The sequence below is a fragment of the Pelodiscus sinensis genome, chromosome 4 (genome assembly GCF_049634645.1).
Source record: "Pelodiscus sinensis isolate JC-2024 chromosome 4, ASM4963464v1, whole genome shotgun sequence".
Classification (NCBI taxonomy): Eukaryota; Metazoa; Chordata; order Testudines; family Trionychidae; genus Pelodiscus; species Pelodiscus sinensis.
In genome coordinates this window covers 85,135,009-85,152,756 of record NC_134714.1, presented here as the reverse complement: position 1 = coordinate 85,152,756, position 17,748 = coordinate 85,135,009, and the positions used below count along the sequence as shown (strand labels likewise).

Genomic DNA, 17,748 nt, shown 5'->3' with positions numbered 1-17,748 from the left:
ATGAGGGCAGGGGACTGAACTTGATGATTTCTCAAGGTCTCTTCCAATTCTAATATTCTATTTTTGATGTTATGCCATTATATTAAAAAAAACCCTTTAGAAGATGGTTACCAACATAAATAACTTGGAATGTTGCACACATTTACTTTTTTCATGTTTGAGAACATAATATTTCCACTATTTCAAGAATGGAATTTATTTCATATATGCATATTATGTATTATTTATATAGACAATTACATTGCAGAGTCAAATAGACCAATGGAAACAAACACTGCAGGATAAAAGCCATCAGTGGTTAAATGATAGTTTTATTCTCACATTCAGACAGCTGTACAGTCTTCTATAAATAGATACGGTACTAGAATATTTACATCATTTCTCCAGTCATTCCTTGTGTATTCCAAACAAAATAGTACATACCCTAAGACAAACAGGATTATTTCTGGGTGCAATTACTCAGAAGCCTATGTCAAACCAGATAGCAAGCCAGCTTGTATTAGAGCACTCCATCAGATATTTTACATTTAATATTATTTTCTCTATCCTTCCAGCATCTCAGGGACTCCCCCCCCCCCCGCCCCCCGAGTTCAGTACAGTTCAGAAAGAACAAACAGGGTTCAAACATTCATTCTCAGCTTACTTAAAATAAGGTGCAAGATGGATACTTTAACTGAGTATCATTACACAGTATTTTCAAAACTCTGAGATATACATGTATAGTTTGACAGAAGCAGCAGTTAACAAAAAACAAGATCTGGAACCAACATTTACAGTACCATCATCTCAAAAAGCTGAATCCACACAATTCACTTTGCATAATTCTGTGGGTTTCTGCAAGTTTTCTATAAAACCAGTGTACACAGACTCTTCTAGAAGTGCTTTAGGGAAACTGTAGTGATAATCCAATACCACATGAGTTTGCCATATGGTTCAGTGCCCTCTCTCCAAATTTTTACCTCTCTTTACTTACTACTACACACTTCACTCTTGGGATGTTAGTGGAGTAGCTCTAAATTCCCATTTGAAAAAACACACAAGTGTTACATGCATATCAGTTTGAAGAATATTTCATAAAATATAAGCCGTCAAAGTTTCTCCCTTCCATGATGCCTATCCATTATATAAGTAACCAGTCCTTTGCCCACCAAAGAAAAAATAATTCCATACTTTTATACATTTAACATTCTTCTTAAAGCACCATATCTAATTGATGGCTATTGTCAGAGGAGTTGAAGGTAGCTAGATTGCTCATCTTTACTGAACAGAATTGAAGGGCCACATGGCAAGAAATCCAAATTGGTGGGTAAAGCATGAAAACACAGAAGAAAAATAATACAAAATATCACAGTTAAACAACAAGAAGTGATCCATCAAGGATTAAGCTGCTTTCTTTGTGTATAAAATAGAATCTGAAAACAGAGGCCTACAGCTGTAAGTGAAGAAACCTGTGACACTGGTACCACTAGAAACAAACAACTGAATTCCAAATGCATTAGTCTTCTTGGAAATGGAATTCCAAAGAACACCCAGAGCAAGCCACCCTCAATTATAGGTGGATGCTGATGCTCAGAACGGTCTGATAAGCACAGCTCGTGTAAAAACTCCAGTAAGAATGACTTCAGCAGGAGAATGAACAATAGAGTCTTATTTTTTTCTAAGGGGAAAGACTTGCAAGATCATACATAAATAACCAAGTTCTCACTGGGATCAGTAATGTGAGCATCAGTAACAGCAACAGAAATGGGAGTATTACACACCAATGTGCCAGTGGGCAAGCATTTCCCAATATTGTGATCAGCTGGAAACAGGCCGAGGGGGTTTGCTTTTGTTTTCTACCTCTTTCCCACGAACTGCAGCCACATAAGAGAAGAGACACAACACGGAATAGCAGATCTCATGGGCCTAGAAAATGTTAGAAAAGGAGATAATGAGTTTCCAAACAGTTACCACTTCATAAAAATTCACTGACAGATTTGTATTTACTGTATATCCTCCCTCCTTCAAAATCCTATTCAGAGTGCACCTTTCAGAACAGCAGAGAGGGCTCTGGCTAAAAAACAACAACAACAACAGGGGGAGGGAATGGCACAAGCTACCCTATGCTATCCTTATGATGAGGTGGAAAGGAGAGTGCCAAAAGTTAATAAAATATACCAAATGAGAGAGGAGTTTAGGATTAGAACATTAAAAAAATTATACCATAGAAGAAAACAATGGCCAGTATCATTTTGCATTATGAGTTTAACATGTGCTAATGCCAAGCTGTAAGCACTGCAAGGACTCCTTTGGTAGTGGGGAAAGGGGTGATCTAAAATTACTATAACACACCTAATTGTCCAATACTGTTCCTCAAATCTCAGTGGAGGTGTTGGAATTTCTTCCTTACTTCCAAATATGATTATTTTAATGTCCAGAAACATAGAGACTGCTAGTTCTTGTAATATCATCCCAGCTATTATAACGGTAGATACTATTTTTCATAAATAATTCTAATACTGAGCTATTTGCTTCATTATCCTGTGATAGAAAGATGCATAGTTTAATTGTACCTGGCACTGGAAAGTATTTACAATTATGTTTTAAACTATGCAATTTATTGCCATTTAATGCAACAGCCATCTTTAGGCATTATGGGAGGGGAGTATGAGCCAATAAAAGTTAGGATGTGGGGGATCAGAGTTGTATTCATCCTAGCTTTGCCAGTGATCTGCTGGCTGACCTCGGACTGCTCCATCTTGCTGTGCCGCTCTCCTTTCCCTATCTGTAAAGTGGGGCTTATACTATACCTGTTAATCAATTTGAGTTCTATACATTTAAAAACATTATATAAGAGCTAGGTGTTATGATACAAGATGTACATTGGTTTGTTCTTGCGCTACAGAATGGGATCAAATGGCTAACTAACAACATTTTCATTTAACCTGATTTTACTTTCCCGCTGTACTCTCTTTTTTGTTCTGGAATATACTTTGACTTCAACGTGTCCTTAAATCTATTAATTTTATATGAAATGCCCTCTTTAAAAGAATATTTGTGTAGTTTTACTGCCTCGTGATTCAAATAATCTCCTGTAAGAATTCTGAACTTCCATATGATCACTATAATCTCAGAGACAAAAGGTAACTAATACAGGAGTGGAAGTTCTGAGGATAATTCCTAACTTTCATTCCTCCCTTACAAGTATACACAGATCTGGCCATCAAATATAGTATGTAATTAAATGGTAAATACGATCTTTAACTGCTATCTTGTGTTCATCAATTAAGAATATAAAAACTGATACAATGAAACTGATAAATAACCCATCTATCTTCTATCTTGTCTGACAAGAAGCAATACTTTTCAGACAGGGATCAATACCTATATCTCAATACCAAAATCTCTTTGATATATCTCACTCTTCAGTATTATACCAAAAGGGGGAGAACACTTTATAAACATAGCTAGAAAGCAATGTATCCTCAGAGGTTAGACCCACCTCTTATCTATTTTATTGATCAAGCACTTTGGTCTGCAAAGTAATCAATTCAACACTTACCAACAGCACAAATCTGATTAAAAATCCACCAACTAACCTCTCTACCTCAGGATTTCCCTTCATTTTATAGAAGTAGGAAAAATGAAGCTGCAGCCCTTCGTATGAGAGCTAGAACAAAAAAGAAGGCTGTGTTTCACTGTAGCTCTGGAGTTGCATAATTCTGCAATCTCAGTTGCTACTCTCTTCACTAATATTTTCTACTAAAACTCTTCCACAGAACTTCCATATGGAGGAAATGTCTCAACCGCATCCCACATGTTATTAGGTCAGTGAACTGAAGGACAAAAGACAAGTCTCAGATACCAGAGTGATGGGAATCGTATGAGAACTTAAATATATACCTTCTAAAAAGAACTAGAAGGCATGACAGTTCACTCACCATTGGTGTCTTGTACTTGTGGCTCACCACTTCTTTAGTTTCAGGAACTAAAACCGGACGGGTAAGAGACAAAACAAAAAGTTCAAAAAACGAGAGGAAAAAGTGAAAGAAATAGCACAATGTTCCCAAAGGAAAGGGGTTGGGATGTACACAGACAGCAGCTGCAGAAACAGGGCATTTCACTACTCCTCACTTCTAGATACTATTCTTTCCCTATATTTATACTGTCATGGTCTTTTGAAGATACCTTCAGAGGTACATGTATCTCAAAGATGCATAAAACATTTATTTGGCTCACTGATTGAGAAAAAAATAATAATAGGTGTTTGATGTCTCTCTGATTCATCATTGGTTGTGCTGGTGCTAGTAATTCTTGTTAGCAGAATACATGGTAAAATCCAATTACTGGCACAACCATATAGTCTTAACCAACATCTCTTTTACAGCCACTTTGCTACTTTAACTGCTCCCCAGTATGCCCTCTAGAAATCTGAATTTTCCCTGTGCAACAACATGGTAGTTTGTGTAAGAATGACTGAAGACTTTTTCATGGGATTCAGTTAAATCATGAAAAGAATGGGGATTGGGCTATGGAGAAACCAATCTTCTAGAGTGGAAGACTATTTCTTCTCCAGTATCTTGGACAGTCTTCATTAAACGTATTTCATTACATCTAACACCTGTACTCTGGAGTTTACCTGGAGACCTCAAAGAAACTGTTCATTGCTTTATGAAGATGCTCAAACTACCAAGATACAAGATTTCAGTTATAAATGGCCCTCAAAATCTCAAGCTTCATTTGCCTCTAAGGTGTATTAAAGAAACATCAGCAAAAGTTGCAGCAGATGACACAGATGCAATCTTTTAGCAAGAAAGCTCAGCCTTTGCTCTTTTGTACTGTTCCTAACAAAAGAGGAAGGTAGCACAGAATGCCAAAGGAAAATGTTACACTCTGCTCTCATTAGCCTGCAGTGTGCCCCATGCTGAAAGCTGCAACCCTCCAATTAGGAGTATTCCACCTACACTGTACTTCTGTTCCACTCTTCTGAGTATGTGTGAATAACACTATGCACAAATCTCATGGAAAGACAAAATAGGGAACAAACAGAGCACAAGAAGTATAATGATGCACTACAAACATAAAAAAGGCAACTTTAGATTTTCAGAACCAGACAGTTTTATTTTGAATCCTTTCCTTTCAGAGTGGCTGAAACCTGCCTTGGAATTTCTGTATGACAACAAACATTTTAAAGGAAACATTATAAATTATTTAAAACCAGACCAAATAAGTACCAATTTAACAGAGGAAGGTGAGGAAGGAGAAGTATGTTATAAAGCATAGCACCTAGTGCCAGAAAAACAGTAACAAAGGCAAAATATATAAACATCAGCTCAACATGAAGAGCTGGGGGGAGGGGGGAGAAATGGACACCAAAACCTAGCCATGCAGATGTCACCTCTTTGACTATGGCATGACACAACAAAAGGTGTACGATAAAAGGGATCATACTCTAGTGAGTCAAAATTAGGCAGTGCAGACTGGGTCAAAGAGAAGGGATTCTAATAAAAATCAATGTCTATGATTTGATCCTAGAGTATCACAGTATCGACATTCCTGGAAAGACCCATGAAAAATGCAGCCTTTGCTCATAACATAAATATTTGCTTTTGAAATTCTCAATTTTCTTGGACAGAGGCAGCTACATCAGAGGCTGAAAACTGGGTGAAATGAATATCCAGGCTGCACTGCCCCATGACATCAATGGCTAGAGCTGGGAAGAGAATAAGGTGCACATCCAAGCTGCCTTACCCGTTGGCACCAGATGTTCCAAATTAACTCCATGTCACCAGAGGACAAAGGGGGAGTGAGGCAGGTGCACACCCAAATGGGTTAGGATCCCACTGATGTACAAATCTCATTTCTCACTGGATAACATACAATTGATCATACACTCTTTAAAAGCAGGAAGAGGAAGCTGGAAGGAGCTGGTGTCATGAGGTAAGGAGAGAAGGGAAACTGTAAAGTCCCTGATCCCCAAATACCCAACAGGGTGAGGAGGACCTAGGGAAGAAACCATCTCCTTTCACACTCACTAAAATCACTTCATCAAATGAATGACTCCCCCATAATCCTCCGATGAGAAAAAATACTCCTGAGAGGGTGAGGTTAGGAAGGACAGAAGAGAAAAGCTTTGGGTTTACACACACAGAGCTCAAAGTGCTAGCACTACAGAGTACATGAATCATACTAATTTTTTTTCTTCTAACAATAAAATTGACTCAGTACTGTTAAACTAAGAAGATGAAGGGAATAAGTTACTAAGCACCATCCTTTAATCTCTGGCCCTGTGAAGGAGAATATATGGCACTAGTACAGAACTGTTTCACGGGACATCACTTTACCTGCTGGAGAATGAAGGTTTTCATAGCAGCGGCGGTGAAGGGGCCACGAGAAAGTAAAGCACACATACACAGCAGTAACTCAAATTCCAGAGGTGAGAGCCCTATACTTCCACATTTCCTTTAAATCTTTGTTCCCATTTGTGGACAACAACCCTGGCTCTTTCTTGTGCCCTGGGCTCAAATCACATCTCAAACGTCTACTTTGCCATGTCAATCCTGTGTTTAACAAATGTCCTTTAATTTCCTACTGTCTTGTGATACTCAACTTCTTCCACTCCTACTAAAAAGACCATGCTTCGAAACCACTAAAGCATCAAAAATTATTAAAGTTAACTACATTTTCTGGGAACAAAGTCAGTCTCACTGAACAAGAATCCTCAGGATCAGTGCTCATGCCCTTCATTAAAGCACAACTGTGGTTACATCTCTAGTTCTCAAGCACCAAATTTGATTTCAGGATTTAGTATTTTTTTTCCCAGTCCGTTCACTTAATTTTAAAGATCCATCAGAACTTTTGTATAAATATTATCATTTTATCCTAGTGGTTTATTGTAATTTCTCTTTTGAGCATAGCATCTAATAGCTTCCCATCTTCATTATCTTTAAAAGTCACTAAAGTGCCCAGCTGCTGGGGCCAGCATATGCATCTCTGCATGGTGCACACCATAAGGGGGTGGAGGGGGCTCCACAAGGATGGGCTATGGCAGTTCCCATTGTCTGGTTTCCAGTGAATGGGGGCTGTGAGGATTGTGCTGGGGCAAGTCAGAACACAAAGACACCCCCTTCCCCTATTCCATTGGTCTCTGTACAAGAAAGCAGGTTAGAGTCTCTACAGTGCCTACCTTGTGTTCATTTTCTCATGGGTTGTGTGGTGGACCAGTCTCCACGCAAGATTCCTTCTGACATATTTAAAGACTTGCCAATTATTTGGCCCATGAGTTTTTCCAGAGGTTTGGGATGGAGATTGGGTGCAGAAAGAAGCTTACAATTCCATCTTAATTTCCCACCTTAATTTCCTTTAATTTTACAGGCCACAGATTATGTCCCTTTTTTATAGGTTTAATTTGAATTGAAGGATAGCATTCTAATCTCTTGACCCTTGCCTTTTAATCATTGCACATTTTTCTTGTCTTTCTTTTTTCTACTTTTTTCAGGGGTAGGAATGACTTCTGTGATTCATCAAGTTGCTTAAATAGCTTTTAGGTTTATTGTGATAATTTATTTTTTTTAATATTTGTTTTCAGCTTCTTTCTATCTTGCTTCCTGATTTATTTTTTTAACTTGAAAGCTGCCCTTTGTAAAGTTGAGTGACACAATACTGACATTTACTACAATCCCTCTCACAATGATCTCAAAATTCATGACTGTTATGGCTGTTATTACTTATTGACTAAAAGTATAGTTACTTTTTGACCAACTTCTCTGTATTACTTTGGATTAAATTAAATGTTGTCTCTTCTTGTGCTGCTTCAGAAATAGCTATTTGAAAAAGCAACACGGTATCAAACTGTCCCTCCAATGGGTAGTGGAAGTTACCTATTATGGTTTTAGCAGATTATATGGAATCTGATCTCTCAGCTTTGTGTACTTATTATCATTACTATTTTGCAACTGTGTTTGCTATCATCAAGGTTATAATAAACCTGTTGTCTATTTGGGGTAAATGTGGCACCAGAGCAATAGGCAACCATACATTGTGGAAATCTTCACCTTTAGGCCAGCACTTACATCCATAAACTATCCTACACTTTATGAACAATTTGGTATCATAAGAGGAAGGAGGGGCTATAAAAGTCAAGATTAGGATATGAAGTATCCAGATCTGAGCATCAGTAACATTTCTTAGACTATTAGGAAACAGGATCCATCAGTCAGTGCCCTTTAATCCAAAGCAGGGCAAAAGAACCAGAATGTCTGAAAACAAAGACACTATTTTTTGAAATGATGGATGTAAGAAAAAAGAAACATTAATCAACCACTGAAATCAATTTGTAAATGTGCACATTTCCATGAAGTTCTACACAAATGTGCAGTCACATAGGAAAGAATAAGCCACTCCAAACTTAGAATCATAGAACACTAGAACTGGAAGGGATCTCGAGAGGTCATCGAGTCCAGTCCCGTGCCCTCACAGCAGGACCCAGTACCTTCTAGACCATCATTGATAGATGTCTGTCTAACGTGCTCATAAATAGAATCATTGAGCACACCCTTTCAAAAGGTATGAAAGATTCAGATATTTTATACATCTTCAAAATCTTAAGAGACCTCTATTTTTTCAGACTGTGGTTCAGAATATTAAGATTCACACTGATATTGGAAAACTCCTGAGTACTGCCCAGTCATTGGCCAAATAACATAAGTTCTTCAGTTCCTCTACCATCACATCTCCCCTCACCACCTTACCCTGCAAATAAAACCATCAACTAAACTAAGGTATAGGCACATCCTCTTTTTTTTCCAGAATAAAAAAAAATAAAACTTTTCTAGAGAAGCAAAGGGGAAATTTCACTGAGCAAAAATACTTCTGAGAGTATGGATTGACAAGTCTGTCTGGATATTTGTGAGACATTTAATCTGACTTCTAAGGAAAATGCTGAAGAAATTATTTCTAAGTACCTCTCACTTCCTTGATTCATGGTTATCCATGCTACGCAAAGTGCCTTCGATGGCCTTCTAACAACATGCATCTGGGCAACAAGCCACAATTATGAAAATTTACAAGTTTACTCTGATAATGTCAAGACAGTCTCTCAGATGCAATCTATATTTCTACTTCTCTTTGCAGCTGCCTACCTGACTCTCAACCTTTCCATACCACTGTACCCCTTTCAGAACCCCCAGTTAACCTCACTTAAAATCTACTTGCTTACAAAATAAAAACAAAAAATATGAAAGTCACAGGTCACTGTTAGTATAACTTACTCACTATTACTGAAAAATTACTTACTTTCTCATTTTTGCCATTATAAAATAAATCAATTGGAACATGAATATTTTACTTACATTTCAGTGTATAGTATAGCAAGCAGGATAAACAAGTATGTTGGTATCTGTAAGTAGGCATATCTGTATGCAAGTTTATTTTGTACTGACTTCACTAGAGCTTTTTAAATAGCCTGTTGTAAAACTACGCAAATATCTAGATGCGCTGATGTAGCCCTGGAAAACCTCTATATACCCTAGGGGTACTCATACTACTGGGTGAGAACTATTGATCTAATGAACACAATTCTGAGACTGAGGACTGGAAATTTGAGTTACTGCCATGTGAGTACAGACCTAATATCAAAATAATGTAATTACCAAATTCCTCCAGGACAAAGACTCCTCGCACAGTATTGCACTTTTTAATGTGATTCAGCTCTATGAAAACCTACAACAAAACAGGCAGGAAAATAAGACAAGATTAGACGATAACACACAACTTTTTATTCAAAAACAAACCAAAAAAGAAACACCATCAAGGCTGATATAACTTGAAACACTGTAGCACATACTACCAATTCATTTACCGTTTAATATATAAATAAAGGGAGATTTAAAAAGATAAATTTGCCACAGTGCTAGAAATCAACAAACAACTTAAAATGCTAAGAAGCGAAGACAGCAGAAGATGAAGTACCTTCCGCTCCTTGCAGGAGGAGAAAGCATGGAAGAGAAACGAAGGAGTTAGTAACTCTGACATATCCAACATTGTTACCCTGTTAGGCACTCAACTGAATTAAAGCAAAGAGAAAACCAACACACCTTAAATGCAACAAAAAGGGGGACAAGAAATGGCTGGCTCCAAAATTTGGCATATAATTTATAGCCCAGGTCCATCCCACTTGATTTCTGCCCCTCCATGCATCCTCCTCCAGCACAGAGGGCAGGCACGGGGCAATGTGCTTCCCACCCTTTATGCTGCTTCTCCTAGACCTAGACCATCCACCAGTCAATGTTAATGTGGGAGGCGCTGCTACACTTCCCCTGCCAATTGAAATTTAGGAACAGAACTTTTTACAGATTTCATATAGTATGTGCACTCCTTTTGAAACTGATTCAGATGATGACTTTGAGCAGTACTGATTTAAACTTTAAAAAAAAAAACATGTATGATGACTCAGATTTGTTTTTTGTCTGTTCATTTCATACAGTATGCCACGGAGGGGTACCCACTTGGAAAAAACAGAAATGGTTTTGAACTTAATCTTCATTTTAAAAAATAAGCATCCAAAAAAGGAAAATGGGCCTGGTCAGAGATCACACCAATTTTTTTATTCCATGTTCTAGGACACAGATGCTAGTTTTGTGCAAATAAGCAAATTCTTGAATCCATTTAATGCCCTGTAATTAAACAGACAATCTCTTCTGATGTGCATCCACACCTTGGAAAAGCATAACTGCAATTAGTCCTTTCAGGGCAAGAGAAAACTTGTGGTCTTGGAAGCAGGTACAGGAAGGTGATCAGGAATCAGCTGTATGCTCAGGTCTGAGAACATTTGTTTCTTCAGGCAGGAAACATAAGAAAAAGTAAGACTGATCCACTATCCTGAATAGGTCTCCTGCCAACACCTTAGAGATATTTTGAAAAACTGCATAGCAATGAACTGCAGTTATCTTTTCAGTTGCCATGTACTTACAAAGCTGAAAGCTCAGGTGCTCATTTAGAGATAAATATACTGGAGAAATTGCATCTTCTAGGAAAACAGAGAATTTAGAGAGGTATCTGGGCACTTTTCACTACATCACCAGTAACACACTACTTTCATTTAATCCCCAAATCATTACCTGCCCAAGAAAGGCAAGGGGAAGCCACAAGTAAGAACAGATCATGTCAGCTAAAAAGTCTCTTTTAGAAACAATCTTACCTACATAAATGGATCAATTAGCATTTTCAAGGTAATCAAGATAAGTTGATTTTCAAGTACAGATGATGTTTCCAATAATAGAGATGATTTAACACATGATTCCAGGTTATTATTCCTCAGTACCAGAAAGTAAACCTGAGATTTCTTTGTCAGAATACCTGCAACTTGTTGTCTTCTCACAACTAAGTATTCAGGGAACAGAAAATTATTCCTACTGCTTTGTTTACCTGTGCTCTTTTACAGTTTAATTTGTCATACATTTTATTGCCTTATATTTCTCTCTTTTTGGAAGGATATGGGGAAAAGGAAATAAGACCATTTTTAAATCCATTTAGATAATTTCCATTGTTTGTACAGGTTGAATCTCTCTAGTCCGGCACCCATGGTACCTGACCAGTGCCAAACCAGAGAATTTGCCAGACCATGGGAAATCAATATTTTCTAGAAGCATTACCAACACTTCTACTGCTTACTGAGCTCTTTGAAGACATTCAGAGGTAATTTAAAACTAAATAACAGCACAGAACACTGAGAGCTAGGAGTAGTGGCTGTAAACAAACTTTATGGGACTGCAGGAAACTTGGCCACACCCATGATAAGTGGACATAGGGCTAACTAACATCTACTACAGATGTTGCCAGAACAGAAAGTGCCAGACTAGAGAGGTTCAACCTGTACTAGCATCTGCTGTTAAGGTTCATATTATGCAGCACAAGCATCTTAATTCAGGACCTCAAAGAAAAAGTCCAAACAGATCAGATACAATATGAATTATCACAGCAGTGCAAAAATGGTAAGTGCGGCTATGCAAAAGGCTTGTGAAGGTCCTGGAGGCATCTGGCTCATCTGAACAAAAACTAAGAGATGATACGTTACCCTAAGTGATGGAATTTAAGGGAGTTTCCCCATTTTTAGGAAAATGAAATGTTTAAAAATATAGGCTATTTGTAACCTCTTATGATAATAATTATCCCCTATTCTAAAAGGTCTTCAATTATAAGAACGTAGTTTTACACAAAAAGTTAACAGTCTTTCCATATTTCAGAATTCTGTTTTGTGTTTTGAGAGGCACAAATGCTCTTCCCTCGGTTTGAAAACGAGTGTGTAAAGGAACAAGGCTTATATGGGGAAACAGTAGAGGGAAGATTTAACTAGATATAAAAGGTAATACTCCACGAGGAACTGACAGAAGCCTCTCTCTCTCTTTCTCTCTCTCACACACTCACACACCTGCCCTCCCTCCAATAAAAACTGGTTCTACTGTCCAGCACAGCACAACTCCAATGACATATGCAAAACAAACATGAACATAAAGAAAAACAAAAAGCAAGGACTAAAAAAACAAAAGAAACAACATCTAGAAAAGGGAAGAAAATGATAAAAAAAATCTATTGGTGTTTCCTCTACACCCACAGATTAATTGCTATTTGGAAAAGGAAAAAAAAAAGTCAGTAGACTCCTCCCCCCGTTTTTTAAATACAAAAATTAAACATGATGAATGAAGTTGCCTGAAATACCTGCAAACGTTCCTAAGCATAATCTTACAGGCACAATGTTAAATCATTGTGCCATCAGAAGGCCAGAGTTCACTACATGACATTTTGGCAGCTTAGATTACTACTTTTTTTGTTTTAATTTTGTTGCTGTTTTAGTACCAATTACCTAGTACACCTACAGAATTCTAGCAGCCAGAAATTAAGTCAATACCTATTTCTATAACTACTTTTACTTTAAAAAAAAGTATGATAAATGCCTGCACTCCGAGAATTTCTCTTTAAATATTTATAGACAATAGGCCATATTCCCCTTTATCATCCTACCCCTTTCCCTCAGTGGTTCAGGGAAGAGGAAACACATCAATGCAAAAGTGCGGGGAAAAGCTTCATGCTCACATACTCTAGTTAAAGATCACCCTCCTACCTGACTGTGCATAAACTTCAGGTTAATTCCTTCCAGTGTGACTTGCAAAAGCCCTCCTTCACCAGTTTTCATATCCTGCACTGGGAACTCACCACCCAATTCTGGACCTGAAATATGACAACAAACAAAGAGAAGAAGAATAGGAAAGAGACAGCGTAATCTGCACAATGCTCTCCATTTATTGAGTAATCAAAGCAAGAATTCCATCGAATGCACACTGCAACAGTGGATTCCTACTTTTGTGACATGAACAATGTGAAGTACATGATTAAAGTTTAGCAGTTACTGCTCCTAAACACCATCACATATTTCATTGCTTGTGTCTGTAAAGTTTTGTAACATGAGAGAAATTAAAAGATTAGCTTGTAGCCTGTACTTGTCATGGGCACATATTAAGAGGGCTTTAAAAAAGAAGCTAGCTCTTTTTTTCTGATACAAAACTGTCATTGACACTGTACTTTACACAGCATTAATATTCAGCAGAAGCAAAGCAAATAAAAATTTCCTTGGAGCTTTGAATTTCCTGTAAGTTTCATATGAACATAACAGCATTCTACTGGGGTAGAAATAAAATGGAAATATTCTTAATGCCACAAGGAGAGAAGAGTTTCTTGAATCCCTCATGTCCTTCATTGATGCTTTCTGAGGGCTTCCAGCACTGTAAACCACCCTGTTATCCCTTCTAAGTTCTACACCCCTAGAAGAGTTTCCTCTGTAGTAGCTAACCCAAACTGGACAGTCTCATGAATTGCCAAATTCATTGTTTCCAAAGAGACAGAATACATACCTGCCTGCTGTTCTTCTCTGTACCCTTTCTACTTTTCATATAACTTTTTTGAAGTGGAGCAACCAGAACTACACACAGTATTCAAGGTGTGGGCACAACAGAGATTTACATATTGACATTATGTGATATTTCCTGTCTTCTTAGTCATCTCTTTCCCAATGGTTCCTAACATTATTGGCTTTTTTGACTGTCACTGCACACTGAGTGGTTTTTTTCAGAGAACTATCCACAATGACTCCAAGACTTCTTTCTTGAGTGTTAACAGCTAATTGAGACCTCATCATTATATATGTATAGTTAGGGTTATATTTTCCAGGGTGGTTTACTTTGGAATTTCAGAGGCATAGCTGTGTTTACCAACATTGAATTTCATTGACCATTTTGTTGCTCAGTCACACATTTTTGTGAGATCCCTTTGTAATTGCTTGTAGTCTGCTTTGGTTCACTAAATTGACTAATTTTGTATCATTTTCAAATGTTGTCACCTCACTGTTTACTCCTTTATCCAGATAATTAATGAGGATGCTGAATAGTACTAGTCCCGGTACAGATTCTTGGGGGACAACGCTATTTACCTCTCTCTCCAGTTTGAAAACTGACCGTTTATTCCTACTCTTTGTTTCTTGTCTTTTAACCAGGTACTGATCCATGAGCCTTTCCCTCTTATTTTATGACTGCTTACTCTGCTTAAGAATCTTTGGTGAGGGACTTGTCAAAGGCTTTCTGAAAGTTCAAGTACACTATATCTACTGGATAACTCTTGTTAACATGTCTGTCGAACTCGCTCAGAGAATTCCAATACATTTGTGAGGCTTGATTTTCTATTACCAAAGCCATGTCTACTCTTCCCCGCAAATCATATTCATCTGTTTGTCTAATAATTCTGTTCTTTACTACGTGTAAATCAGTTTGCCTGGTACTATAATTAAGCTTACTGGCCTCTAAATGCCAGGACTACCTCTGGAGTCTTTTTTACCAAAATGAATTTGTATTAAAAACATGAATAAGGTTATTAATAAAGAACAGAGATTTAAGTGACACTAAGCAGAGACAACAGAAACAGAAAATGGTTAGGAGTAAAACTAAAAGTATTTGGTTTTATTCATTTTCTAGTGATTAAAACTTAATAGGCTCCAATTCTTATCTAAAGCAGTTTTCTCACTGTGATGGAGGCCCTGTGTATCAAGCTGGTATTTAGATCCCTACTTCTTAGCATCACCAGTTCACACAATTGGAGATCCCCCATTCAAAAATACAAAGAATGACAACCTCTTTCTCCCTTCAGTGATAAAATAATTTTTTGCTTCTCATTATATTCCCCAGAGTTTATTTTCTTTATCGCCAAATTCAGGATGGATCCCTAGGGTTCAGATTCCAGTGTCTTCCCAAGCAGATTTCACATCTTTGTGTTTATTTGTGCCTCCTGTTAATCTCTGGTGCAAACGATCTGTCCATTGTCTCTGGCATCACCCTGTTCAATTTTCATTAGAGGCAGAAAGATAACCATCCTCCCTCTTGACTTGAAAAATATCTGTTTCTCTCTTTAATTACAGACTTCAAAGTACCGTATCAAAAATATGTGTAATTCTTCATCCAGTGTCAACATGCACATTTCACAGTGATATTAATAACCAGCGTGTCTCTGACTTTCAACTGATATCTTATGAAATATTCTTTACAGATAAATCTCCTAACTGAAATGTGTTAGATGTAATTTATCAGGCTTAATAGAAGTTGCTGTTACATGATGCCGAACGCTTGGGCAGTAGGGGCTCTTAGGATCACATCTTCTCTGTTTTCAGCAAGGTGGTTCAACTAAAACAGGTGGGCAGTATTTGGCCCTACAACTGGAACTTGGGGCTTGACTCCATGGGAGGTTTTTTCCAGTTGTACCAATATAAAGACAATGGTAGAATTAAACTGCTATATTTATATTAGTATAATTCCCCTTATGTAGACTCATTTATTCCATAGTACAAGTGGCTTTTCTTTTTTTCTTATTTAATTAAAACACTTCCAAAATGAGAAAAATTAAACTGAATAAAGGCCCTCTTCTGCTGGAATAAAAGTGTCCACATGGGTAATTATACCAGTATAACTAGACTGGTTTAAATTCACATCCCACCTTACACTGGCATAACTTCCCCATTTTGACAAGACTACAATTAGGTTGATGATGATAAAAGAGCCAGAAGAATCCCGCTCCAGCTTCCAAAGATAGCTTGTGCTGCTATGCTACCAAGAGTAAACAGTAATGAAATTATTTTGTCATCCAACACAGAGATGGTATGTTGAGTAAAAACGACAGTTACATTTTTGACCATATACACATTTTTAAAGAAGTGGGTTGAGCCCACGGAAGTGCATTATACCGTCTACTTTTTTTATTAGTCTCTGTGGGGCTGCAGGACTATTCACTGTTTTTTAAGTTTTTTCAGTTACCGACTAACATGGCTACCCCTCTCCATTGATCATCACCTTGTAGTGGTGGAGAGGCTTGTGTGGTCCAATGACCCCCGAGAGCAACGCTGCCAGGAGTCAAGTACTCTCTTAGGGTCCCCCATGGCAGAATGGTCAAGGGCGAGGTTCCAGACAAAGCATGATCCAAGGAGTCCTCAATAGCAGAGCAGATGGAGGATAACTGCACAATGGAGCTGAAACTGCTGTGTAATGTTACAGTGACTGTGAAGGTGGATGAACGCTGCAACACACAAAGGATCTCCAATCATCATGAAGTCCATGATATAGGTTTCAAGCCCTATTATCTGTCAAAGACAGCGTGATGACTATTGTGCACCAATCTCCTCTCTTTAAAAGAAGTCCCGCACGGGCATCTTCCAGTTTTTTGGAAAAATACCACCTGCACAAGTCAAAACTCCGGTGGCAATCAGAGAGTGGCAACGGGAACAGGACAGTCAGATATGGAAGCTCCTAGTCACAGACCGACACAGGCAGTGGGTGTGTGATTCAGTCATCTTGCTCAAGGACTGAGGCAGGTCGATCATCTCAGCTGCTGCTCCCATGATGAAGCAGTCCTTTTTAGGACCCACTCTGCTCACCCCACATGGGGAGGGGGCTAGAAAGAGTGCCCTAAAAATAGTCTTGCCTCTTTTCTTCCTGGCTAGATAGCAGCATCCAGCAGGATCACCATCCCAGTGGATAAAAATGTAAGAAACATTGAAACCTGGAACGGGTGTACCCTGATGAACAACTGACAGTGACCTACCAGAGCGACGTACAACTATCATTCCTCATGAACTGAATTGGTTTAACATCAATATTGCTGACTTTTCAGAAACAAGAAGAGCAGATGGTGAGGAGAAAGGAGGATACACTTACTTCTGGAAGGAAAAATCTTGAGATGAAACTTGATTGCATGGAGTAGGCTTTGCAATTAAGAACAAGCTCGTAAGGTGACTCTCTGAACTCCTAGTAGGCATCAATAAGCAGCTTATGACACACGGATTGAGGCTCACCAAAAACCAACAGGTAACTATTGTGAGCACTTACGTGCTAACAATGGATGCCAATGAGGATGTAATGGAAGATTTCTACTCTCAGCTGGAAACCATTTTATCGGAGACCCCTAAAGAAGATCAGATTCTTCTGGGGGATTTCAATAGGACGAGACTCAGACCTGTGGAAAGGAACAATTGGGAAAGAAGGAGCTGGCAAAAGCAACTCAAATGGAATCCTGCTCCTGACCAAGTGTGCTAAACATGAACTTACCATCATGAACATTCTTTTTCAACAAAAGGACAAGTTCAAAACATCTTGGAAATGCCCACGTTCAAAGCACTGGCATCTTCTCTACCATGTCATAGCTCATGCTCGAGATCATAATGTACTTCTCACAAGAGCAATG

The 17,748-nt window shown here is 38.1% G+C and overlaps 1 protein-coding gene across 29 annotated transcripts in view; it reads right to left on the bottom strand.

Moving 5' to 3' along the window:
- Positions 1–293: 293 nt before the first annotated feature.
- The window catches only part of MADD (MAP kinase activating death domain), a 135,710-nt gene continuing 118,255 nt past the window's right edge, over positions 294–17,748 (bottom strand). For all 29 annotated transcript variants that reach the window (XM_075927624.1, XM_075927623.1, XM_075927633.1 and 26 more), the window contains 4 exons: positions 13,097–13,203; positions 9,630–9,699; positions 3,921–3,967; positions 294–1,905 (listed from right to left, as the gene is read on the bottom strand). In XM_075927624.1, coding sequence (XP_075783739.1) covers positions 1,798–1,905; positions 3,921–3,967; positions 9,630–9,699; positions 13,097–13,203 — 332 coding nt within the window. In that variant the 3' untranslated portion in view covers positions 294–1,797. The remainder of the gene's footprint in view (positions 1,906–3,920; positions 3,968–9,629; positions 9,700–13,096; positions 13,204–17,748) is intronic.